Source organism: Talpa occidentalis, unplaced genomic scaffold, assembly GCF_014898055.3.
Source record: "Talpa occidentalis isolate TD23 unplaced genomic scaffold, MPIMG_talOcc4v2.1 talOcc4.11, whole genome shotgun sequence".
In the NCBI taxonomy this organism is placed as follows: domain Eukaryota; kingdom Metazoa; phylum Chordata; class Mammalia; order Eulipotyphla; family Talpidae; genus Talpa; species Talpa occidentalis.
In genome coordinates this window covers 8,364,862-8,392,355 of record NW_023601104.1, presented here as the reverse complement: position 1 = coordinate 8,392,355, position 27,494 = coordinate 8,364,862, and the positions used below count along the sequence as shown (strand labels likewise).

Sequence of the window (27,494 nt, the reverse complement as noted above, 5' to 3'; positions counted from 1 at the left end):
AACAAATTTTTTATTGAAATACCATTGGTTTACATCATTGTTAGTATTTTGGAAGCATAGGATCTCCCCCTTTTAAATGCAATCACATAATGCACCCACCACCAAAGCACTAATAATTTAGTTTTAAATTAACTTTCACTATAGCAGCTAAAATATTGGGGCTTGTGTTTGTTTCAAGTTATATATACAAATACATCACAACAAACAATTTAAAACAGTAGTTTCAATTTTAGCTGAGCACAGTAACTGAGAAACTGTAAGTGCCAGTGTCCAATTCTCAGCGATTCTGAACCAGCAGAGTTCTGTGAACTGGGAATCTTGTGGTTTGATTTAGACCCAGAATGATTCCAATGGGCAAGAAGGATTGAGTCATTTAAAGATTTTTTCCATGCAATCTACAGTCTAAAGGGTCTACAAAAGTTAAGACCAATATATATCAAACTATGCTTGTGAGAACTATCTTGAGGTCCCTCTGATAGCAAAGCTTCACTGGGAAAAAAAAAAAAAAAAAAAACCATTCTTAAATTACTTGTAATTTTGACAGAACCTCAGTTGCAAGCTACCTGTGTTCTATTTAATATTACTAACCAGAGTTCAGCCTAGTATTTAAATGCTAATATATGCTGATGATAGAAAATAAAGTGAAAATTAAGTCTTCTTTCTACCACAGATCCTTAGATTTTCCCCACTGAGGATATATCACATGGATCTTTCTATAAATGATATAACCTGTAACAGAAATTTCAATAACAGATGTTAGAAAATAAAAATCTTTCAAATCGTTATTGTTTGTAGAACTTTCAAAATAGCATAAAACTAAATAGACTGAATTAAAGAATTTTTAAAGGCACCCAATACAAATGAGATTTAAATGTTCAAAGATAACTTACATAAAAGTTTCAAACAGTCATCCTTCTTTTTTAAACGGTCTTTAATATCTCCTGATATGAGTACAGAATACGGACATGCCATTTCTTTTAAGAATCCACTTATCTCAAGTTGGAAGCTCTCCAGATCATCTCTCCCTTTAAGAAAAACCATAAAACATTTACTGAGTATCATATAATCTGACATTTTCAAACTGACCACTAGTTGTTTCAGTTTTATATTCAACCTCAAATTTTCACTTTCACATTAGATCCTTAGAGGTGACACCTCATAAATTAGGTAAAAGTAACCAAAAAATTTGTACATATTGAAAGTAACAAATTAAAAAAACCAAGTATCTAATCATGAGACTATATTTTTCATCTGAAATCCCTGATAAAGGTATTTTCCAGTGGACTTTCCCTAAAAGCAGAATAACTGGACTTTGTTACCTACTGAAATATTAAAAAGATTATTAGAACTATAATTCATTGATTTCAGATCAAATGATCCATTTCTATCGTTATTTCTACGAACTTGGATAATAAACACAATCATGTAATTAAGCCTCACTACTTTTTATTTCATAATGAAATTAAGTAGGAATTGTGCTGTAAATTTTAGATTCAGCTTATTTTGCTGCTAAGTATTCTTTTTTTGAGTTAGCAAGGAAAAAATGAATTTAAAGGATAGTTGCAGAAGATAAGGCTGCTTTGTTCCCTAGCAGATGCCTAATAATTTTATTTTTCATTTAATTATCATCTGAAATTCTACAACACTCACTCTAATTACCAAGATAGTAATGAATTAAACTTTATGAACTAATATAGGAATTTCTTATAGAAGTACTCCCATGTGAACCCATGTCCTGAATTATAGGCTTGATATTATCACTTACATTAGGGATATCAAATACTAAAAAAAATTTAAACTTATTAAAATATCAAAATTCAGGCTTCACTTTTTCTAAAGAACAATATTATGAGTGGATAAATAGTAATGGTCTATGATTTTAAACAAATTTATCAGCCAATTTTATATTCACACAAAATTTAATCCAAAGGTTTAATATATAGATTTATCTTTGCACAATGAGTATGTTTTAGAAAAAACTCAATTGTAAGCTATCATTTCATTTTACTATTACATAGAAAAGTAAATAAAACACAATGGCAATACCAGCTGAAGTGATACTTTCTTCCAAGTTGCACAATGATTTTATTTGAGAGCCTAACCAAACACAGAGTTCTGAAAATTCCGGTGAAGACAGTCCACCCTCTGCTGCCTTAGTAAGTGCTTGCTCTTCTAACAGTGGTCCCTTATACCTAGAAAAGAAGACAAAAATTAAAAAAACAACAATACTCTATCAGGGTCTGCAGACTGTTAATAAATTTTTATTGGGATACAGTGAACAAATGTAAGACTGTGTCTTGCAGCTTTCACACTACCAATGGCAGAGCAGAATAGTTGTGACACGGTAAAAATATTAGGCTTTGCCGGTCTGTTTAAGAAATGGCTTATTAATTTCTGTTTTATATAAGTAGCATGTGGATTTCTCTGTATTTTAACATCTTTAGAAAAAATTAACCAGAAACTATTACATGTAGTAGAAAAACAGCAGAGCCTAAAAATCTTACACTAGTTACAAGAAAAAAGAAATTAGTGAAAAAAGACATAAATTATTTTGGATGCAAATTTTAAATTAAAAATCAAGCTGAAAAGGAGCTATAAGATCATTTTAACTTAAACAATTTACTTTCAGTTTTGTACTCCTAAACACCACTACAATGTGTATTTGAACAGAACCTTAAATTTTTAATTGTTTCATTATCTTAAGTCAGTAAGATACTAGCTTTTTTTTTTTTAAAGATTTATTTATTTATACAAGAATAGGGGTACAGGCCAGATGCACGGGAGGGTGAAAGGATCCACCAGAGACAGAGCAGGGAACAGAACAGGCAGACTGACTGAAATACACTGCTGAGGGGAGCAGCAGGAGAGACAGGAGAGGTCTGCACGCCATGTGGGACCCTCACCCGCCAGCCGGGATCAAACCCGTGCTGCAGAGGCTGCAGACAGCTTCACAGTGCAGCGCTCAACCACCTGCGCCACCAGGGAGGCCCAAGATACTAGCTTTTTGCTTCTGTTGTCCTTTTGGCAACTGTGGTATTTAATCTTTATAAACTTACAGATTTTAACATATGTGACAGGTTTTAACTCACTGCAGTTATTTTTCTTTTGATACTCAAATTGTCCCATCTCCTTCGTGGAAGCCCAATCATATTGGCCAATGAGTTCTTTGACGTATCCCTAGTATTCCTTGACTACTTTTCTTGCTTTATATGACAAGATCCTCCTACTCTATACCTGTCATCTGCCATTTCTCCAAGGAATTCTGGATTCTTTTTAATTGTAATTAGAGTACACAATCTGGCATTAAAGGTTAATCATGTTGGGCCTCCCCGGTGGCGCAGCGGTTGAGCGCTCGGTTGCGAAGCTGCCCGCGGCCTCTGCGGTGCCGGTTCGATCCCCGGCTGCTCCCCGGCCACCGGAGGAGGGTCCCACATGGCGCGCAGACCTCTCCTGCCGCCCGTTGCTCCCCTCAGCAGCGTACTTCGGTCCTTCTGCCTGCTCTGCTCCCCGCTCTGGTGAATTCTCTCACCCTCCCGCGCTTCTGACTGTACCCAGTGCATGTATAAACAAAACAAACAAATAAATAAATAAAAAAACATGCCTCTATAAAAAAAAAAAAAAAAAAAATAAAGTACCATATGCTTTAAAAAAAAAAAAAAAAAAAAAAAAAAAAGGTTAATCATGTTATTTGTATGTTTATAAAAGAAATTGCACCAGGAGTTCATATTTCCATTTCTGATTAAAATTTAGAATTGTAGGATTTTTACTTATTTTGTTTTACATTTTTACCTATTTTTCTTTTAAAATGATAGTTACATAACACTAGTATAGCTAAAAATCTATAAATTAGTTTCCCAGTAGGAAAAGCAACATAAAAAAAAAAAGCTGAAAACAATTTATCTTTAGAATATATTTCCCTTCCCTAATGAAGAATATGGAAAACCTTTTCTTTCCATGAAATTAAGCCACCTACTCAATATACTGACATGTTTCATTTTGTTTTTAGGGGTTTGTCTCCTTTTGCTTTATTTTTTTGCAATTATGGAAAACATTTATATAGTTTCAGGGTGTGTAATATACAAAATAAGGTCCATTCGCACAGATCTACCTTACAATCTTATTCTCTACTTCTGTTCCCTCCTCCTCCACAGGTAACCATATTTGTTAGTTCAAGGGTATCATCCCATAATGGTTTTCAATATTAATACATTTATCTTTTTTAAGTAGCTTACTACATACTTTTCTATTCCTTGCTTTAAACACATACACACTCACACATATATTTATTCCTACTGGAGTTCAATAAAGCTACTACTCAATCATTTCAATAGCTGCAGAGTACTCCACTGTCTGAAAGCATTATGTTTTATTCACTATGTCCTTACTGAAGGACATCTGGAATGTCTGCATTGTTTTACTATCATAAATATTTGGCAAATTTTTGTCAGTGTATTATGTAGGATAGATTCCTAGAGGTTAAGATTGCTGGGTCAAAGGATAAATAGATATTTAATTTTGCTAGATACTATTATACTTTCCTTTGCAGGGATTGTATCAAAGTTCCCTGAAATTCAAAGTTATCAAATATTTGGGTTTTTTTTGACCATTTGGTACCTCATCAGTATAGTTTTAATTTACATTTCTCTCAATATGTTTTTTTTTAAGATTTATTTATTTATTTATACAAGCACTGGGTCAGAAGCGTGGGAGGGTGAGAGAATTCACCAGAATGGGGAACAGAACAGGTAGACTGACAAAATACACTGCTGAGGGGAGCAGCCGGCGCAGCAGGAAAGGTCTGCGTGCCATGTGGGACCCTTGCCAGCAGCCGGGGATAGAACCAGGGCTGCAGAGGCTGTGGGCAGCTTTGCAGCCCAGCAACCGCTGCACCACCAGGGGAGGCCCTTTCTTATGTTTTAAGGCAATTTGCATTTCTTTTCTCTGAATTCTCTGATCATATCATGTAGGCGGAAGTTATTTTCAAATTCCCATTTTTGCAGTTAAGAAATCAAGGCTTAACAAGGTTAAGGATACTTTCCTATAGTAGCAGGTCAGGCACAGTGACCCTATCAGCTTGCCTCCGATCCAGCTTTCCACTTCTGCCTCTCAAATTCCTCTGCACCACCATCTATATATGGCTTTCCTAAACTGTCAATCTCTTCTCAGAAAGATTACCCACACCAGCTTCTACTATAGCTATTTTACTCTCAAGTTCAAGGTCAGATGGTAGATTGTTTTTGTCTCCTTTGCTTTCCAGTACCCCACTCACATCATAACTCCCCCATTGTCTTATACTCACTGTAGGCTCAGGACAGTCAGATTTGCCACCCACATTCTCTTGTGGTTTTCAGTCTCTTGTGCACTCAACATTCCCTATGCTCAGTTTTATTTCCAACCCTATTTCCGCCATTATTTTGCTTTTCTTCAGTCTTTATGTACACTCTAGCCAATATCTTGTTATCTCAATTCCCTAACTTCCTCTTTTCCAGCCTTCATCACTAACCAGGCCCTAAACGTAGTCATCATGGCAACTACTTCAGTCCTGTAATCATTAAATTAAAACATAACTCCTTCACCACAATCTACTATCTATTGTTTCAAGCTTCCCATTTTGACTACTCACCAACAACTGTTCTTTGACCTCATTTCTACTAACTTCCTCCCATTGGTCCCTCTACATTTCAGTATTTTTTACTAGATTCCTCCTCTCTTCACTTTCTCCCCTATCCAATTCAGACCCCAAGATTTATCATTTCATTTTGGTGCTCATACCTACTAAACAAATGAATCCTTGACATGATCATCTCCTTCAGGTCTAATCATCCAATCAATCACTAAATCCTATACTGTCCTTTTCTCCATATCCACTGCCACTAAGCAACCATCCCTCTTGCCTAGACTACTAAATTTGCCAATGTACTCTCCACCTTGATTACAGAAGGAACTTTCCAAACTTGACATTTAACTACCCTTTTTTTATTTAACATTCTTTAATCACAGCCCCCAACGATCACACCCCACATTAGGGTATCCACAGCATAGCCTAGAAATTATTGCATGCACAGGAGGTCACCTAACTCTATAATCTTCCACAACTTTGGCCCTCATTCTCTGCCTTCCTGCTACATTAGCCTCCTTTCAGTTCTTATACAGCATGCGCCTTTCCACTTCAAGTCCTTTCACATTGTGTTTTCCCTGTAAGGATACTTTTATCCTTTTTTCCCCAACCTCACTTAGTTAACTCCTACTCAACCTTCACATGTCACTTCCTGAGGAATCTCTCACTAATGGCGAAGACTACCTTAGTCCTTCCTGTCATGTTATGTCAGCCTGTTGTTCTCCTTTAAAGCATTTATTATAGTTCATAAATATTGACATGATTATATCTGTCTTTACTAGACTAATCTCCATAAGGCCTGGGACAATTATGTTTTGCTCATGAAAACTTCTCAATATGGAGTTGTACTCAAATATTTAAAGTAAACTTCCCTCCATAAAGGTGGTTGTCAACATAGGCTGTGAAGCTTTCTTAAATTATGTGTACCTGGACCATACCCCCATAGACCATGATTCAGTCACAAGTTCCATTCGTGATTCTGATACACAAGTAGGGCTGAGATCCTGTTTTACAAAATCAGATTGTCAAAACTGAAAGACTTCTGAAGTCATTTGCTTCAGTTTCCTCATCTGTGAGAGTAAAGCAAGTTATTCTTACCCTGTTCTCTCAAAGGTACCATATCACCAAACTGTACTTTCAATGTACTTTCACTTATTTCCCTCCCTTTAGTTTCCCATTTTATCTGAGAAACCTCTGCTAATATTTTAAATGTTTTACTCATAAAAGAAATGCATTATTAGCAACCTCATGAGTATCAAAATACATTGTTCAATTGCAACACCTCACATTTCACTGTCATAGGAAAATTCAAGCTTCAAAATCCTGTCCTCAGTAATTATAAGAAAGTATTTTGCTTTCCATATTGAGTAATCTATTTTTTTTAAACATTTATTTATGCATACAAGAGCTGGGGTACAGGCCAGAGATGCGGGTGTGTGTGTGTGTGTGTGTGTGTCCACCAGAGACAGAGTGGGGAACAGAACAGGCAGACTGACTGAAATACACTGCTGAGGGGAGCAGCAGGCGAGTCAGGAGAGGTCTGCTGTACCATGTGGGTTGCTCCCTGGCCAGCCGGGGATCGAACTCATGCTGCAGAGGCTGCGGATTGCTTCACAGTGAGGTGCTTAACCCCTTGCGCCACCAGGGAGGCCACATATTGAGTAATCTAAAACAAATTTTCACCTTGATACAAGATTATAGCAAACTTCACTTTTCAAAACACCTGTAATATAAACAAATTCTACGAATGAAGGAAGAAAAAGCACTGTCTCTTCCCTTTATACAAACTATTCACACAATCCTACTGTTAGGGGGAAAAGGATGTCCCAAAGCTAATTCCATATAGGCTTTGTGGACTCCACCCCCACCCCCACCCCAGGTCAAAGCCAAAGACACTGGGAACTCCAAATCCCATCACCACCAAAGGGAAGGTGGCTGGGACCTGAGGGTGGGGTTAAGCAGTCAGGTGGATAGAAAAGGCAGACACGTGGGCTTTGGGGGACCCCGTTTTGGGCTCTCCGCCAGCTCGCAGAGTCCGGCCAGCTCTGAGAGTGACTTTGGGTTTCCAGGTCGTCGGATCGGGTAGGACGCATTAAAGACTTTATTTCCCTATTTTCTCCCTGAGTTGTACATTCTCCTTATTTCCTTTTCTCTTGTAAATAAACCTTTTATTAACCTTTTGTGTGTGTCTGTAGCAGAATATTCATAAGTCCCCTTAAAACGCGCGGGTAAGGACCCACAGCCAGGAACCCGTTTAATATCGGGGCTGCTCTATAACACTACCATTCTTTTTCCATGGTGCTTTAAAGCTCAAATTGTTTGTATGCCTAAATACTTTTGTATGCCTAAATACTTTTACTAAGTATTTTAATTTCTTGTTTTAGTTACTTCCTTAACCAAATTAAGCAAAAAAAAAAAAAAATAAATAAATATCCACTGATTTTCACAGATGTCAAAATGCCCCCTACGTAAGCACTGGCTCTGTTCTTCATGTAATGAACATTTTATTCAGGGTCTACTAATAAGTGCAAAGTTCTGTAATACTTTATCATTGCAACGTAGTTATTATCAGGATCCAAAAACAGTTGATAAAGGAGCAAATACAGTTTTAGGGGCGAATAAAAGCAGCAGAAGAGTGATTCATAGCCTATTCTATGAAAGGAACTCCAGCATGTGGCAGGGCAAACATCTGTGCAGATGGCTCCAATCACTTTAATTAGCTAGCTGTTACTTAGCTGGTTCTATACTTTCTTCTGTAAGAGGTAATAAGGCTCATCAGTGCATTCTGTATACATTATCTTTGAACGATTTCTTCATACATTCACCTCATTCACCCAACCACTATTTACCGCTTCAGGGCCCATTCCTTGTAGAATCTTGCTGGTAACAAGATAGGGAAAGCACCTGTTTTTCCAGGAGCAGCTGGGGAGGTGGGCGGGGAATGGAGAGAAGGAGCAGTCCAGGGACAATAGATAAAAACAAGACTACAAGGGCCTCCCTAGTGGCACAAGGGGTTAAGCACCACACTATGAAGCAATCCACAGCCTCTGCAACATGAGGTGGATTCCCCCCCTGGCCAGGGAGCTACCCACATGGTGAGGCAGACCTCTCCTGTCTCCCCCGCTGCTCCCCTCAGCAGTGGATTTCAGAAGATCTGCCTGTTCTGCTCCCCGCTCTGTCTCTGGTGGATCCTCTCACCCCCCAACCCCCATCTCTGGCCTGAACCCCAGCTCTTGTATGCATAAATAAATACATCTTTTAAAACACACACACACACACACACACAAGACTACAAAAGAAAAAAATTATTTAGGATAGACACAGGGGCTGTGAGGGCAACTAGTCTCTCCCTCCATCTCCCCCTATCTTGCAAGCCTGGAATTATCACCCCAGGAGTTACAAGCACTTAGCATTCCGAATTGTAAATACCAGCGGGCTCTGCAGCCTCCACAGCAGTATAAACTGCCAGTACTCTGAAAACTTCCCCTCTGCCTGGCACATACACATGCATCAATGGATAAAAAACGAACAGCCAGTTCACACGGTCAGGAAAGTGGGAAAGCGCCGAACAAATGAACTTTCAGTGAATTAAAGCACTCTGTGGAGTCAAGGAAGCAGGAAAGGCGCGTTCCCGCGATCTCCCTCAGCAGCAGGGGGGACAGACAGGGGACAGACAGGGGACAGGGCAGGTGCCTGCACCCCCCCACCCCGGCGCGATGACGTCAACAAAAGTCTCCCCAGGCCCGGGCGGCGCTCCCCTGCGCGGTGGCCGCCCCGTCCGCCACACACCATGCTGGCCCGCTGCGGTGGCGGGGGGGGTTTCAAGGCGCGAGATTTAGGGGAGCGCCTCGTGCCCGTTTTCCAACCCGCCGCCCCCCTCGGCCCCCCACCCGCCCCCCAGCGAACCCCCTCCCGCCTCCTAACTCCGAGGGAGGCGAGGGCGGGAGGCCGGGAGGAGGCCCGCGCCCACTGCCCGGCCCATGGCGCCCCCAGGGGGGGTCTGCGGGGCAGGGCGGAGGAGACGCTCACGGGGACACTCACGGGAAAAGGCGTCCCCAGGAACACTCACCCCAGCGCCTCCAGAGTGTCCAGTACGTCCCCCTCCATCGCTGGTTCGGGGCCCGGCTCTGGCCCTCTCATGGTCCTGCGGCCCGAAGCCGTCCAGCCCGCTAAGGAGCCCGCCGGAAACTGGTGTCTCTGCATCAAGGTTCCGGGCGCGGTCTCGGCCGGTGCTGCCTCGGAGGGCCTGGGGCTGCACCAAGGTTCCTGCCTGCAGGCGATGGCGCAGGCCTGCAAAGCACAGTGTCATGGTAATAAAGGCTGTAAATGATAATACTGTGGGTAAACAAATGAGAGGCACAAAAGGCTTTGTGTTGGGTGTTAGCTCTGTGTTGAGATCAATCAGCCAAACAGGCTATTAAATCCAAGTGGGACACCAGCGTCAGTATACAGACTAACGAAATAGAATTAAATGTCCAAAAACAAACCTTCATAAGTGATTTTCAACAAGGGTGCCAAAATTATTCAAGGGGAAATAATAGCATCTCTAACAAATGAGATGTTGGATTTATATATATATATATATTTATATATATATATATATATATATAGCTGGATTTTTATATATATATATGTAATTGATTACAGATCCACACATTCAGGTAGAAAACCCAATCATGCCCCAAGGAGGGATTTTATTTTTAATAAGAATAACCCTTTTTTTATAGGCAGAAAAGAGGAAGATGAGGCAAGTGGTTCAACAGATAATATTAATGGGTTTAAACTATTCTTGGTTATAATAAGTAGTTAAAATATATATAATATTTATTATATATTTATATTATATTTTTATATATTATATATACTATATATTTTATATATACTATATATTTTATATATATAGTTACTCATATATATATATATATATGAGTAACAAAAGGCTTTATGTTGGGTGTTATCTCTGTGTTGAGAGAAACGGTGATTCACAAAGAGACTATTAAATCCAAGTGGGATACCAGCATCAGTATACAGATAGTGTGTGTGTGTGTGTATAGTGTATATATATATACACATATATGTATATATACATATATATATATATATGAGACCAGCTTATGAGATGGGACATCTCTTTATTACTAAAATCCTGAAATAAACAGTAATTATCCTCTGTTAGCACTGGCACATAATATGTACCTACAGATAACTTTTAAATCAACATATGTCACAATGTCACAACTTTAAGAAATAAAGGAATTTATAACAAAAATAGTACATTGTGAAATACAGAAGATCAACAAAATGGTGAGAGATTTGCATGTAACTAGTTTCTTTTAAACACCCATACAGGTCATGTGCTATATTGCTGACAAATATAAGAGTTGTCTAAGAAAAAAATGCCACAAAAAATTAAAGAAAAAGTTGCCATAGGCAGAGTAGTAGGCTAGTTGATGTGATTATGATTATCACAAAATTCTATCAAAAGAAAAATTCAGGAGATGTGTTTATTTGGGATCAAGTAATTGATTACAGATCCACACATTCAGGTAGAAAACCCAATCATGCCCCAAGGAGGGATTTTTTTTTTTTTTATGAGAGGATAACCTTTTTTTTATAAGAGGAAAAGAGGAAGATGAGGCAAGTGGTTCAAGAAAAGAGATAATAGTAATGGGTTTAAAGTATTGGTTATACATAAATAGTTACTAATTCTCTAAAAAGGATGGAAAGGGAATTGACTGATTCTATCTCAAACTATTTGTTTTCTTAAAGGAATTGCTTTTGACCCAGTCCAAAGGTGTTTAACCTATGAATCTGGAGACCAGTAAAGTGATTTCTCTGTAATGACTCCAGGTTCTGTTTTAAAATGGCTTCAGAGATATTAATTTTTCTAAGAAAATAATGGAATATCTTTAATATGCTGAAGAAACACAGAATTTATACAGTGGAAATACCACTGAGAAAAGAAAAATAGATTTTTCACACACATGAAAACTGATATATACTAAATTACTCTCAGGAGACCCACATGGGCAAGGGATTAAAAAGAATTATACAATAAAATAAAATGTCTCAGATAAAAGTACAATTAAAAATAAATGAAAGGTACTATTAAAAAAGATAAATATATGAGTAAAAATTAATGAATACTGACTGCAAAATGGCAATAGCAATGTCTTCTGAGATGCAGAGAATTCAAGAGGGGAGAGTTAAAAATAGTTAAGCTCTGAGATTCATCTATTGTCCAGGAATGGGTAAAATAACTAATATTGGATAGTGAATAGAAGTTTCATGTCACCAAACTTAAGGTAATCAAAAGAATAATGAAATGTTATAAAACAAGAGTAGTAAATGTAGAATGGAAAAACAAATCTAAAAAGTAAATCTGAAAATAAAAGTTTGAATCATTAGATAGCTAAGTATCAACATTTTACAGAAAAATAGGTATCAATGAAAGAAATATTAAGGAGACAAGTAGGGACATTTCATAATGATAAAAGTGTCAAATTATTAGGAAACTAACAATCCTAAATGTTTATGTGCTTAATAACCAACCTCAATATATATAGAATATATAAAATATATATGTAAATGAAAAACTTTAAGGAGGAATAGTAAAATCCAGCATTACAAAGGAAGCTCCGTAAGTATATTATCTTTCATTAACTGATGCAACAAGCAGTCAAAAAACACAGGACTTGGAAAACATGACTTATAAATTTGCCTGAATTGATATACATACATCACTGTTCCCCAAAATTTTAGAATTTGCATTTTCTCATGTGCTTATGTGTCATTTATAAAACTTGACTTTATACTGTGCCTGAAAGTCTCATCACATTCAAGGACTGAAATCATAAAAGCGTATTTTCTCATTACAGAAGAATTAAACTATGAATAAGGCAACAAAAATTAAAAAAATATTTAAGCAATACACTTCTAAATAACAAGGACTCATACTAGAAATCAAATGGTTATAGGAGCAGGAACCTACTGCTGGGGCAGACTGGGCGTGCAGGGAGTGCGTTCTGCATCGCCATTTTAGAACAGGGACATTTCATCAGTAAAGACTGCTTGAAACCAGCAGAAGGCTCCCGGAGGAGCCAGAGGGGAGCGGAGAAGTTCACCCATGATGCCGGCCAGTCCCAGCAACACAGTGTCCCAAGGCATACGGCAAATTAGAAAACAAACAGTAGGGAGTAGAAGAACCACACGCAACCTAGCAACTCCTCAGGAAAAAAGCACACCACAAAAAGAAAATCACCCCCCAGATTGCAATGACAGTAACTTGGAAGAACTTCTGAGCCTTCCAGAAAGAGAATTTAAAATTGCCATGATTAAAAAACTGACAGAAGTCATAAAGGAAAACAATAATCAATGATCAGAAGAATGAAATTGAGTCCCTAAAGAGGGAAGTAAAAGAAATGCAGGAGATCAAAGAATTAATGGAGGCACTAAAGAACTCTGGGAAAAGCAATGAGAGCAGAATAGATGAAATGGAAGAACAAATAAGTACTCTTGAAGACACGGAAAGTAAAAGAACCAAAACAGAAAAGGAAAGAGAAGTACAAAGGAAAAAGACAGAAGAAAGACTTCGGGAACTATCTGACTCCATGAGGAAAGGAAATATAAGAGTTATAGGAATACCAGAAGGAGAGGAGAGAGATGTAGGAACAGAGAAAATATTCAAGGAGATAATTGAAGAGAACTTCCCAAACGTGAAGAAGGAGCTGAAAATTGATATACAAGAAGCAAGAAGAACACCAAACTTCCACGACGAAAGGAAAAATACAGCAAGACACATAATAGTAAAGCTCCCAAGAATCCAAAACAAGGGAAAAATAATGAAGCTGACAAGAAGGAAGAAACAGATAACATTCAAAGGAAAACCAATCAGGCTGACATCAGACTTCTCTGAAGAAACACTACAGGCAAGGAGAGAGTGGAGGGACATAGTCAACAGACTCCAAGAAAACAGATGCCAACCAAGAAAACTCTATCCTGCAAAGCTCTCCTTCCTCTATGAAGAAAGAATAAGGACCTTCCCAGACAAACAAACTCTGGAATTTCATTACAACTAAACCCCCACTCCAAAAAATACTACAAGGAGTCCTAAAGCCAGAACCTCAGAGGGACGAATAACAATGAAAGAAGGCCAAAAAAAAAAAAAAGTTATTGAAAGAATAAATAAATAAAATCAAAGGAAAAACAAACACAATGGCGAATACAGATGCTAACAAATCAATATTAACTCTAAATGTAAATGGACTAAACTCTTCAATAAAAAGACACAGAGTCGTGGGCTGGATTAAGAAACAAAACCCAACCTTTTGCTGTCTCCAGGAAACACATTTAGCTACAAAAGATAAAAACAGATTCAAAGTTAAAGGATGGAAAACAATCCTACAAGCAAATGGACCAAAAAAGAAAGCAGGAACAGCTATACTTATATCAGTTAAAACAGATTTCAAACTCAAAAAGATAGAAAGAGACCCCAATGGTCACTACATTATGATCAAGGGGACAATACTTCAAGAAGAAATAACACTCATTAACATATATTCACCAAACGAAGGAGCACCAAAATATATCAGACAACTATTGTCATCTCTGAAAAACAGACATCAGAGAAAACACATACGTAGTGGGAGATTTCAACACACCACTATCAACAATGGATAGATCAACGAGACAAAAAATAAGTAAAGACACTAAAGCTCTAAATAAGGATCTAGAGCGCTTGGGCTTAACAGACATCTATAGAACACTAAACCCAAAAAAAAGCAGAGTACACATTTTTCTCAAGCGCACATGGATCATTCTCCAGCATCGATCACATACTGGGACACAAGACAAACATCAACAGATATACCAAGATCGAAACCACACCAACCATCTTTTCTGACCATGAAGGCATCAAACTAGAAATAAACCATGAAAAGAAGGCAAGGAACTCTCCTACCTCATGGAGATTGAAAACCACACTACTGGAAGACCACTGGACTAATGAGGAGATCAAAGAAGAAATTAAAAAATTATTTGAATTGAATGACAAGGAGGACACCAATTTCCTAAATGTATGGGATGCAGCAAAAGCAGTAATAAGAGGAAAATATATAGCAATAGAGGCTCACATCAAGAAACAAGAAAGAACTCAAAGAAACAACCTAATCTTGAAGCTCAAAGATCTAGAAAAAGAACAACAAAAAAACCCCAAAACCAGTAGAAGAAAAGAAATAATAAAAACCAAAGCAGAAATAAATAAAATTGAAACTAAAAAACAATCCAAAAGATCAATGAAACCAAGAGCTGGTTCTTTGAAAAAATAAATAAAATAGACAAACCCCTAGGAAGGCTCACAATGGAAAAAAGGGAGAAAGCACAAATAAACAGGATCATCAATGAAAGAGGAGAAATCACAACAGACACAGCAGAAAACAAAAGAATAATCAGTAACTACTATGAACAGTTATATGGAAACAAGTTCAACAATCTACAGGACATGGACAAATTCCTACAACTCTACAATCACCCAAAGCTAGATAAAGAAGAAATAGAACATGTAAACAGACCAATTACAAGCAGCGAAATTGAAATGGTAATCAAAAACCTCCCCAAAAACAAAAGCCCAGGACCTGATGGATTTACAAATGAATTCTACCAAACATTCAGAGACGAATTACTGCCTATCCTTCACAAACTCTTCCAAAAAATTGAGAAGGAAGGGACAATACCAAACACGTTCTATGAAGCCAACATTACACTAATACCAAAACCGAACAAGGACAACACAAAAAAGGAAAACTACAGGCCAATCTCCCTAATGAACACTGATGCAAAAATCCTCAATAAAATTTTAGCTACCAGAATCCAACAATGTATCCATAAGATAATTCACCACGACCAAGTAGGATTCATTCCAGGGACACAAGGATGGTTCAACATCCGAAAATCAATCAACGTTATCCAACACGTCAACAAAAAGAATATAAAAACCATATGATAATATCAATAGATGCTGAAAAAGCTTTCGACAAAGTGCAACACCCATTCATGATGAAAGCCCGTAAAATTCTTGGGATACAAGGAACTTACCTCAACATCATAAAGGCCATCTATGACAAGCCAACAGCCAGTATCATTCTCAATGGTGAAAAGCTGAAAGCATTTCCATTAAGATCTGGAACAAGACAAGGATGTCCACTCTCACAACTGCTTTTCAATATAGTCCTGGAAGTCCTAGCCAGAGCAATAAGACAAGAGAAAGATATACAAGGAATCCAAATAGAAAAAGAAGAAGTCAAACTATCACTATTTGCAGATGATATGATAATATACATAGAGAACCCCAAAAACTCCACAGAAAAACTAATTCAACTCATCAATCAGTTCAGTAAAGTGGCAGGATACAAAATCAACACGCAAAAGTCAGTAGCCTTCCTATACACAAACAATAAATCTGAAGAAGAAGAAATGAAAAAACTATCCCTTTTATTATCGAAACAAAAAAATCAAATACTCGGGAATAAATCTAAAAAAAAGAGGTAAAGGATCTTTACAAAGAAAACTATAAAACACTGTTAAAAGAAATAGAAGACACAAAGAAATGGAAAGACATCCCCTGCTCATGGATTGGAAGAATAAACATTATTAAAATGGCCAGCCTACCAAAAGCAATATACAGATTCAATGCTATTCCAATAAAAATTTCAATGTCATTCTTCAAAGAAATAGAACAATTATTGATGAAATTAATATGGAATCACCAAAAACCCCGAATAGCCAAAGCTCTCCTGAAAAAAAAAAAAAAAAGAAGGGAATGGAGGCATCACACTCCCAAACTTCAAACTATACCACAAAGCCATAATCATCAAAACTGCATGGTATTGGAACAAGAACAGACACTCAGACCAATGGAATCGAATAGAAAATCCAGAAATAAACCCACAGATTTATGGTCAACTAATCTTTGACAAAGGAGCAAAGAAAGTTTGTTCAATAAATGTTGCTGGGAAAACTGGGTCACTACATGCAAAAGAATGAAGCTTGACCACTACCTCACACCATACACAAAAATCAACTCAAAATGGATTAAAGAACTAGACACAAGACCTGAAACCATAAAATACATAGAAGGAAATATAGGCGAAACACTATGTGATATGCACATCAAAGACATCTTTACAGACACATCACCCAAAGCAGTGATAGTGAAGGCAAAGATAAACAGCTGGGACTACATCAAATTAAAGAGCTTCTGCACAGCAAAAGAGACAATAACAAAAACAAAGAGAAACCCCACCAACTGGGAAAACATTTTTGCACCCAACACTAATGATAAAGGACTTATCACAAAAATCTGCAAAGAGCTGATGAGACTCAACAACAACAATGAAAATATTCCAGTCAAAAAATGGGCAGAAGAACTAAAAAGAAATTTCTCTGAAGAGGAAATGCAAATGGCCAACAGGCATATGAAAAAATGTTCAACATCACTTGTAAATCAGGGAAATGCAAATCAAAACTACCATGAGATACCATCTTACACCAGTGAGAATGGCACATATTAAAAAAACTAGCAACAACAAATGTCGACGAGGTTGTTTAGAAAAAGGAACTCTCCTGCATTGCTGGTGGGAGTGCAAACTGGTCCAACCACTATGGAGAGCTGTGTGGAGATTCCTCAATCTGCTAAAGGTGGAGCTTCCATATGATCCAGCATTCCACTCCTAGGTATTTACCCAAAGGACACAGAAACATCAATTCCAAAGAGCACCTGCACCCCCATGTTTATAGCAGCACTGTTTACAATAGCTAAGCTTTGGAAACAACCCAAATGCCCAAAAATAGATGACTGGATCAAGAAGATGTGGTACATATACACCATGGAATATTACTCAGCATTCAAAAAAGATAAACACATGCTATTTGCAGCAACATGGATGGCGCTGGAAGGGATCATGCTCAGCGAAATAAGCCAGAAAGAAAAAGAAAAATACCGGATGGTCTCACTCATACCAGGAATCTAGAAAACTTAAATAAGGGACCAGGAAAATGAATAACTATAAGAAAGTGAAAATCAAAATCAACAAAAAACTATGAACCAGAGACACTCTATGGGGGGTAGAGGGCAGGAGGGGAGGGATTGGGTTCAAAATAAGGGGGTTGCAATTGCATGGGGAATATAAAAATATAATTTATTTTAAAAAATAAAAAAATTTAAAAAATAAAATACAGAGAGATGTACACACATATCTTTCTCTATATATATGTTGTTAATATTATATTAATGGTACAGCAAGTTAGCTTGAAAATATTTGTGTCAACATAAATTATCTTTTTCCCTTTCTAACAAAATTAAAAGATCAGATTTTCTTTAAAAAAAGAAATCAAATGGTTATAAAAATGTTTTTAACTGAATAATAAAAACAATATACCACATGAAAGATGCAACAACACTTATACTTAGAAAATACATAGCATTAAATGCAAATATTAGAAATGAAGATAGAAATTAACAACCTCAAAAAGCTGGAAAACAAAATTAAACCAATATTCACTTTATGAATAATTGTGCCAATAAACTTGATAATTAAGATAAAATTATAAATTCCTTGATAAACAAAAATGATACAAAGAAAAATTAAACATGAATAGTTCCACAGTAAAGAACTTACTAATTAAAATGTATCCACACACAAAAAAACCTCAAAACCCCAATTGTTCTAATAATAGTCTGTAAACATTTCAGAAAGAAATAGCACCAATCTCATATAACCTTCTCCAGAGACTAGAAAAAGTTGGAGCATTTTGCAAATTTTTTTAGGACAGCAACATTACCTCACAACACAATCAGGAAGAACAGTACTAAGAACGTATAGACTGACTCTTCTCATGAACATAGAACTGCCCTTAGGTAGGCACTTGAGTGTGACAGAGTTGCCAATGCAGTTCACATCTTCTCAAGAGGTGGTGCTGGGTCAGTGGGAATCTTGATCTCTACCACATGTTATATATAAAAAATCAGTTCCAGGTGAGTTGTGGATGGAGATTAACTAGCTAAGCAAAGTATCTAGATAACAGAACATCTTTCTGAACCAGGGATAGGCAAAAATTTCTTAGTCTATTACTTAGGGCTTCTGTGCCCTATTTAAAAAATCTTTGACTATTCCACAGGACATGAAGATTCTCTATATTGACAATGTGGTCTTTCAGTTTATAAAATGACTCCATGAAGGAAGCAAGAAGCCAAGTTACACAGTGAGAGAAAATATCCAAAATGCATCTATATGACAGGAATTCATTTTCAGATTTAGTAAATGAATGCCTCAAATCAGTAAGAAAAGTCAGACTACTCAAAGAGGAGGAAACTGGACAAAAGATGTGAATAGGAATTCACAAGAGGAAACATTCAAAGGGTCAATATAATGAAATAATGTTCAACCTCACTGTACTAGAAAAATGCAAATTAAAATAAAATGCAACAACCCAGGCAATATCTAATGTTGGCAAGAATATATGAACTAGAACTCCCATTTACTATAGAAGGGAATGTACATTTGGGGGGAAATTTAAATGGAGACTCTATCTATTAAATATGTGATAAATACGATACAGAAGAATTTCATAAAATCAAAGGATTTCAAAATGGTGACCTTTTCAAGGTGTTATGGGTAAGACAGTCTTTGAACCCTCAATTAATGAAGCTAATAGAGAAACTGTGGGCAGAAAAAGCAAACCCAAATTCAGAATAACCACCCTCTCCAAGACAGAATGTGACCAACCTACCAGGTGACAAGCTGGAATCCCCAGACAAAGTGCTATATTCAGATCTTTGTTGCTGGAAGGTTAACATTCAGGAGTACAGTTATATACTTGCATATATTTGCTCTTGCTGCCTTATCACCCTTTCCATCATTCTGGCTTCCCAAGGATTGGACTTGCTAATAACATCTTAGCACATGAGCATTTGGCTCAAACTGTTTTCTAGAAACTCAGGCTAAGAATTAAATAAGTCTTTTTTTTTTTAAAGATTTATTTTATTTATACAAGAACCAGGGTACAGGCCAGATGTGTGGGAGGGTGAAAGGATTCACCAGAGACAGAGTGGGAACAGAACAGGCAGACTGACTGAAATACACTGCTGAGGGGAGCAGCAGGCAAGGCAGGAGAGGTCTGCCCCACCATGTGGGTTGCTCCGCGGCCAGAGGGGATTGAACCAGCACTGCAGAGGCTGCAGACAGCTTCACAGTGCTGTGCTCAACCACCTGCGCCACCAGGGGGCCCTTAAATAAGTCTTAAGTGCTTCATCTGTATTTGACACCTTTAAACACTTTTCACAATTGACATGGTTTTAAAGCAAACTTAAAAAGTTAAAGCAAAACATGTATACACACTAGTGCAGAGTTCATCAGCCTTGAAGAGAACCCAGGTGGCTGCCTCAATGCATAGCCCTTCCATACTATCACAGCTGCTCTGTTATAAGCCCCTTGGGAGAACACTAGTGAGGCTGAGGATCAAGTCTGGCTGACATCCATGGGATTGAACATCCTGTGGACGTCCTGATTGTTAAGTGTCTTTTGCATTAGACATCAGCCTGAAGACACAAAGACATACAACATTTAGGCCTACTCCCTTAGATCTAACCATATACTTCTTCTCCAGATATTTTTGTCTGTTTTATAGCCAAGCCACTTGCTTTCCCATTAGCCAATGTAGTAGATCCCTACCTCCAGGAAGCACGAAAATATACAAGTAAAAACTGTCCTTAAGACAGTCCCTGGGCAGGCCTCCCCGGTGGCGCAGTTGGTTGAGCACAGCTCTGTGAAGCTGTCCTCAGCCCCTGCAGTGTGGGTTCAATACCCACCCGCCGCGGAGCAACCCACATGGCCAAGCAGACCTCTCCTGTCTCACCTGCTGCTCCCCTCAGCAGTGTATTTCAGACAGTCTGCCTGTTCTGTTCCCTGCTCTGTCTCTGGTGAATCATCTCATCCTCCCACACATCTGGCCTGTACCCAGGTTCTTGTATAAAAATTAAAAGAAATCTTTAAAAAAAAAAAAAGACAGTCCCTGGGCTGGAGAAAAATAATTTTTATCTGTTCATCTCCTTTGATCATTTTTACCATTGATCAAACATTTCCCTGCACCTAAGTTTGCATCATTTTCCCCTTCAATGACTTATCTACGTGTTAAATCCCATGTCGAATGATCTGGGGTTTTTCCAAGTGCAGAAGTGACATAAGGAGCCAGACCCTAGGTGTTCATGTATTGCTGGCTGAGCTGCATGACAATGGCAAAGGAGAAAAGCTTAGAACTCTCAATATTCTAGAGACTAGTTGGCTTCAGATGAAAGCCCAAGAGATATTAAGCAGGTACAATGGTCACTGAAGTAGAACAAACAGCTAAAGTTCCAGGAGAAATCCAAGAAGGCACATCAGCTGTGTCCAACATGCACGAGATAAAACACTATGCCTGATCTGGCTTGTGTATACTTCTCCACACTCAACCAACATGCCTCACATTGCCCACTGGCCTCTTATAGTTTCTCTGCTGAGCAGCATCCCTCATTCTTGGCGAGTGCTCAATAACTCTTTGCGGAATGATTAAAATAGAACAGAATAGAGCCACAGGTCAACAACATGGCAGAACAGAGATGCTGGGATCAACCTCTCTTCTAACAACAACTAGAAAAAGGATTGATAACGAGATTTCATCAAAACCTAGATGCTTCGTACTAGCTATATGACGTTAGCAATTCTCCAGGACTCCCAGGAACCAAAAAGGGAGGGGGGAAAAAAAGGAGTCCATTCTCTACAGGCACCAGGCCAATAGGTAAGCCCAGTCCACGAGGGCAACTAGCATCTTACAGCCCGGACTGGCTCCCAGGCTGGAATACCCAGTATCCCACCCTACTGCATCTGGAATCCCTGGATACCCACAGGTGAGCAACCAAGACCTCAGCATTAGCCGCCAGCTCCACAGGAGCTGTCAGAATTCTTTTTTTCCTTTTTTCTTTGCCCTAAGACACAACTCACGAGTAAACCCTTGCAGGGAGGCATACCCCACTCGGCTCTCTAGCACCACCTAGCAAACAGGGCCAAAACACCAGCCACCAGCAGTTGAGCACTAGCCACAATCTTGAAAGACCAAGCGCCACCCACACAGCTCAACCAGCTCATGCCTTCAAGTGGACCAGGCCATGCCCTGCATTGGGGACCCTTAGCTACACAAGAAGTGCATTCCATTCACGGCTGCACCCACCAGCAGATGGGGCCACAGACAGAGCCTTTCAGTGCCAGGCCCTACATCAGGGCACTTTGGATACTCCAAGTGGTCCGGTCGAAGGAGGCCACAGTAGCCCCCAACCCTGCCCAGCTGCCACAGTGGCCCAGGCAGTGTGCAGACCCATCCATTGGCCATCAGAAGAGGCCCAGTAGGTGGGAGCTGAGGGGAAAGCAACAGGAACACACACCCATCCCCTAGCTCCACCCAGAGCAGCTCAAGCTGCAGGCAAATCCATATATGCCCTGGTAATGCCAGTGGGTACCAGTGGCCATGTGATCCTACGCCAAGGACAAATACAAAAGCAAAAAACAGGGAGAAAGAAATATACAAGTGGTCAAGCAAACTCCTGGAACAATACATTACAGAAAGAAAATCAGCTTCCAGAGCCCAATGACACTGACATGGAAAAATTTTTGCCTGACAGATACAGAATTCTGAATTCTCTGAATTAAAAAAACAAAAGAAGCAGAAAAGGAACAGAATGGTATGAGTAATAATTAGTGAAGAGAAGGACAAGATTGATTCTCTAAGAAGAAAGTAAAGGAACTGGAGGAGGTTAAAAGATCAATAGGAACTAAAAAAATTCTGGAAATGTTCACGAAAATAGATGAAATGGAAGAATCAGTCTGTGCTCTTGAACATACAGCTATAAAACGAGCCAAAAAGAAAAAAGAAACTCTCCGAGAATTATCTACCACCATGGGGAAAGTAAATAGAAGTTGTAGGAATTCCAGAAGGAGAAGAGAGATGGAACTGAGAAATTATTCAAGGAAATTACTGAAGAGAACTTCTCAAACTTAAAGGAAATGAAAATGGACGTGCAGGAAGCTACAAGAACTACCATAGCCATACCGGACAAGAACAATAGACATACAGGAAACTTCAAACTATCATAATGAAAACCACAGCAAGATACATAATAGTAAAGTTTCCAAGAGTCCAAGACAAAAAATAATGAAGCTGACAAGGGGAATGAAACAGATAACTTATCCAGGAAAACCAATCAGGCTGACATCAGACTTCTCTGAAGAAACACTACGGGCAAGAAGGGAATGGCGCAACATATTCAAAAAGCTCCAAGACAAAAAATGCCAGCCAAGAATACTTTATTCTTCCCTCATAAAGGAAGAGCTTGCAGAATAAAGACATCCACAGACAAAATATTCAGAAATTCACTACCACTAAACCCCTACTCCAAGAAACCTTAAAATCTAAACCAACAGAGAAATGGACAGGAAGAATGGAACAAAGTAGTGAACAGAACCAAAAAAAAAAAATCACCAAAATGACAATAACAGACTTCGATGGATCAATAATTACCCCTAACTATTAATATATTGAATTTACTAATAAAAAGACACAGTATAGCCTCTGGATTAAAAACCAGAATCCAACCTTCTGCCTCCACAAAACACACAAGCTCCAAAGATAAACAAATCGAAAGTAAAGCAATGGAAAACAATTCTATAGGGAATTACGCCCCAAAAGGTGGCAGAGGTAGCAGATAAAACAGACTTCAAACTAAAAAAGGTGGAAAGAAACACCAAAGGACACTGTACAGTGATCAAGGTGACAATAGGCCAGAAAGTTATAACACTCATTAGTATATAATCACCAAACGAGGGAGCACCAAAATACATTAAACAAATACCATCAGTTCTGAAAACAGACAATGGAGAAAATACATATGTGGTAGGAGATTTCAACATCCCACTCTTACCAAAGGACAGATCAACAAGATAAAAATTAAACAAGCACACAAAGAGCCCTAAATGAAGATTAGACCATATGGACCTAATAGACATCTATAGGACACTGCACCCCCCGAAAACTGAATACACATTTTCTCAAATGCACATGGCTCATCTTCCAGGATCAAATATATATTAGGTCTCAAGACAAACAACAAATACATGAAGGTTGAAATCATACCAAGTATCTTTTCTGACCATAAAGTGATCACACTGGAAATCAACTGCAACAAAAAAGCAAGAGGATTGCCCATTGCATGGAGACTAAATAACATGTTACTGAGGGGCCATTGGGTTAATGCAGAAATCAAAGAATTAAAAGATACCTCGAGACGAATGACAACTTTGATGATGACAACTTTCCAGAACATAGCATATGCAGTATGCTATATATAGTATATAGCAATATAAGCCCATATCAAGAAGCAAGAAATAATCCACAGAAGCAACTTGATCTCCCATCTTGAGAAATTAGAAAAAGAACAAAATAATCCAAAAGCCAATAGAAGGAAATAAAAATTAAAGCAAAAATAAATGAAATAGGAGTGAAAAAAGACAAGCCAAAAGATCAATGAAACCAAAAGCTGGTTCTTTGAAAAAATAAATAAGACAAACCCCTAGTAAGGCTCACAAAGAAAAAGGGGAGAAACCCAAATAAGTAGGATTTTAAAAGAGAAATTACAACTTACAACAGAAATCTAGAGAATAATTAGAGATTTCTATGAACATCTATATGCAAACAAGTTACCCAATCTAGAGGAGATGGACAAATTCTTAGAACTATAAAATCACCCAAAGCTGAACAAACAGAAAAATTAAACCAGTTACAAGCAGTGATATTGAAATAGTAATCAAAACCCTACCAAAAAACAAAAGCCCGGGACCAGATTGTTTCACAAACAAGTTCTACCAAACATTCAAAGATGAACTAATATCTAGCCTACAAAAACTTCCTTGCTTTTTTTTTGAAAGAAACTACCAAATACATTGTATAAGGCTGACATAACAAATACTAAAATCAACACCACCAAAAAGGAAAACTACAGACCCATCTCCCTAATGAACACAGATGCAAAAATCCTTAATAAAATCTTAGCAGATTGAATCCAACAATGTATCAAAAGGATTACACATCACAACTAAGTGGAATTTATCCCAGGGACACAAGGATGGTTCAACATCTGAAAATCAATTAATTCAGCACATCAACAAAAAGAAAAATAAAAACCATATGATCATATTAATAGATGCTGAGAAAGCATTCGATAAAGTCCAACATCCATTTATGATGAAGACCCTGAAAAAACTCAGAATGAAAGTAACATATCTTAACATAATAAGAGCCATATGTGACAAACCCACAGCTAACATCATTCCTAATAGTGAAATACTGAAAGCGTTCCCATTAAGATCTGCACTAAGACAAGGATGTCCACTCTTACCACTGCTTTTCAGTATAGAATGAGAAGTCCTAACTAGGGCAATTAGGCAAGAGAAAGACAAATGCAATCCAAAAAGGGAAAGAAGTGAAACTATCACCATATGCAGATATTATATGTAGAGAAAAATCCCTAAAAATCCACGGAAAAATTAAAATAAACCATTTTAGTAAAGTAGGTAACAAAATCAGTACACAAAAATCAGTAGCCTCCTATATGCAAACAATCTCAAGATAAAGAAACTAAGAAAACCATCCATTTATAATTGTACCCTAAAAAATTCAATACCTGGGAATAAACCTAACAAAGGAGGGGAAAAACCTAAACAAGGAAAATGACAAAACACTGATAAAATAGAAGACAAAGAAATGGAAAGATATTTCCTGCCTATGGATTGGAACCATTACATTATAAAATGGCCATCCTACCAAAAGCAATTTACATACTCAATGCAGCTCCAAGAAAAACCTCAATGATATTCTTCAAAGAAATAGGACAAACAATGAATAAATTCACATGGACCCACAAAAAAATCCCTGAATACCAAAAGCTCTCCTGACTAAAACAGGGACAAATGGAGGCCTCACACTCCCAGACTTCAAACAATACTACACAAAGCCGTTATAATAAAGACAGCATGGTATTGGAACTGAAACAGACAGAGACAAATGGAATCAAATTGAAGGCCCAGAAATAAAACCACACATATGTGGTCAACTAATCTATGACAAAGGAGAATATATATATACTGGAACAAGGAAAGCTTCTTTAATAAATGATGTTGGAAAAGCTGGACTACAATATGCAAAAAAAAATGAAACTGGACTACTACCTTACACGATATACAAAAATTAACTCAAATAGATAAAAGACTTAATTTAAGGCCTGACACCTTAAAATACATGTGAGAAAACATAGGCAAAACACTCCATAACATAACCTCAGAAACATTTTTGAGGATTCTTCTCCAGAAGCCGGGAAAACAAAGGAGAAAAAAGCTAGGACTACATCAAACTAAAAAGCTTCCGTACAGCAAAAACGTCAATAATCAAAACAAAGAGATGCCCTACTGAATGGGAGAAAATATTTACACACCATATGGCAAATAAGGGACTGATAAAGATCTACAAAAAGCCCAGTCCAAAAAAAAAAAAGGACAAAAGAACTTAAAAAGACACTTCTCCAAAGAAGAAATGCAAATGGCCAACAGACATATGGAAAAATGTTCAACATCACTAGTTACCAGGGAAATGAAACTCAAAACCACAGTAAGACACCACCCCACTCCAGTAAGAATGGCTCACATTAAAAAAACATGCTGGAGAGGATATGGAGATAAAGGACAAAGGAACACTCTTACACTGCTGGTGGGAATGTAAACTGGTGCAGCCACTATGGAAAGCTGTGTGGTGTTTCCTCAGAACACTAACAACCAATTTGCCATATGATCCAGTGATTCCACTCCTAGGAGCCTACTCACTAATTCGAAAGGAAACCTGCACTCCTATGTTTATTGCAGGACTACTTACAATAGCCAAGATATGGAAACAACCCAAATGTCCCAATATAGACAAATGAATCCAAAAATTGTGGTATACTTATGCAATGGAATATTACTCAGCAATCAAAAAAGGCAAATTCATGCCATTTGTAGCAACATGGATGGCGCTGAAAAGGATTATACTAGCCAAAATTAGAAGGAAAAAAATAAACACCAGATGGCCTCACATATTTGGAATATAGAAGAATCAGACAAAAAGAATCATCAAGTCAAAACTAGCAAGCTGACCATAGAACTGAAGCATAGAGCAAAGCAGTGGGTTTGAGGGGGCAGAGGATGGATGAACACAAGGGAATATGGTGATAGTTCACGGGCCATACAGTGGCAGGAGAACTATGGGGACTACAACAATGTAAAAAAAAATTTTAATTAAAAAATAGAACCACAATGCTATCCAGAAAGATCTTGTTTTGGATTCTGTGGCTATTCTATAACTTCTGGCTTTACCGCTACCTGTTATCAGGAAGTCCAAATTTCTGGGCAATTTCTAGATCTCTTTCAGACAAGTTTTCCCTCAAGACATGAGTAATAGCGCAGATATCATGAAGCAGCTACTTCTACCCAGGACCAACTATGCAATATACAGGTCCCAGTACAAAATGAGAAAGTTAGGACAATTAAGAACTTCAAGACAACAATAGCAGAACATTAAAGCAAATACAGATCTCTGCTAAGAGCAGGCTCAGTGCAAGTGCATAAAGCCACATGCCCATGACCTGACACTTGTACCTACCAGGAAGCCAAGAGGAGTTTATGATTTCCAGCACTTAATTTTGATGGCTCTGAGACAGTAGCCTTTTGCATCAACCCAGAGAACCTGTTAAACTTATCTCAATGTAGAGTGG

At 38.0% G+C, this 27,494-nt stretch overlaps 1 protein-coding gene across 1 annotated transcript in view; it reads right to left on the bottom strand.

Annotated features, from left to right (window-relative positions):
* The window catches only part of FAM98B (family with sequence similarity 98 member B), a 64,968-nt gene that overhangs the window by 25,376 nt on the left and 12,098 nt on the right, over positions 1 to 27,494 (bottom strand). Inside the window, 3 exon segments of the mRNA XM_037502186.2 lie at positions 891 to 1,025; positions 2,047 to 2,192; positions 9,687 to 9,907. Coding sequence (XP_037358083.1) covers positions 891 to 1,025; positions 2,047 to 2,192; positions 9,687 to 9,907 — 502 coding nt within the window.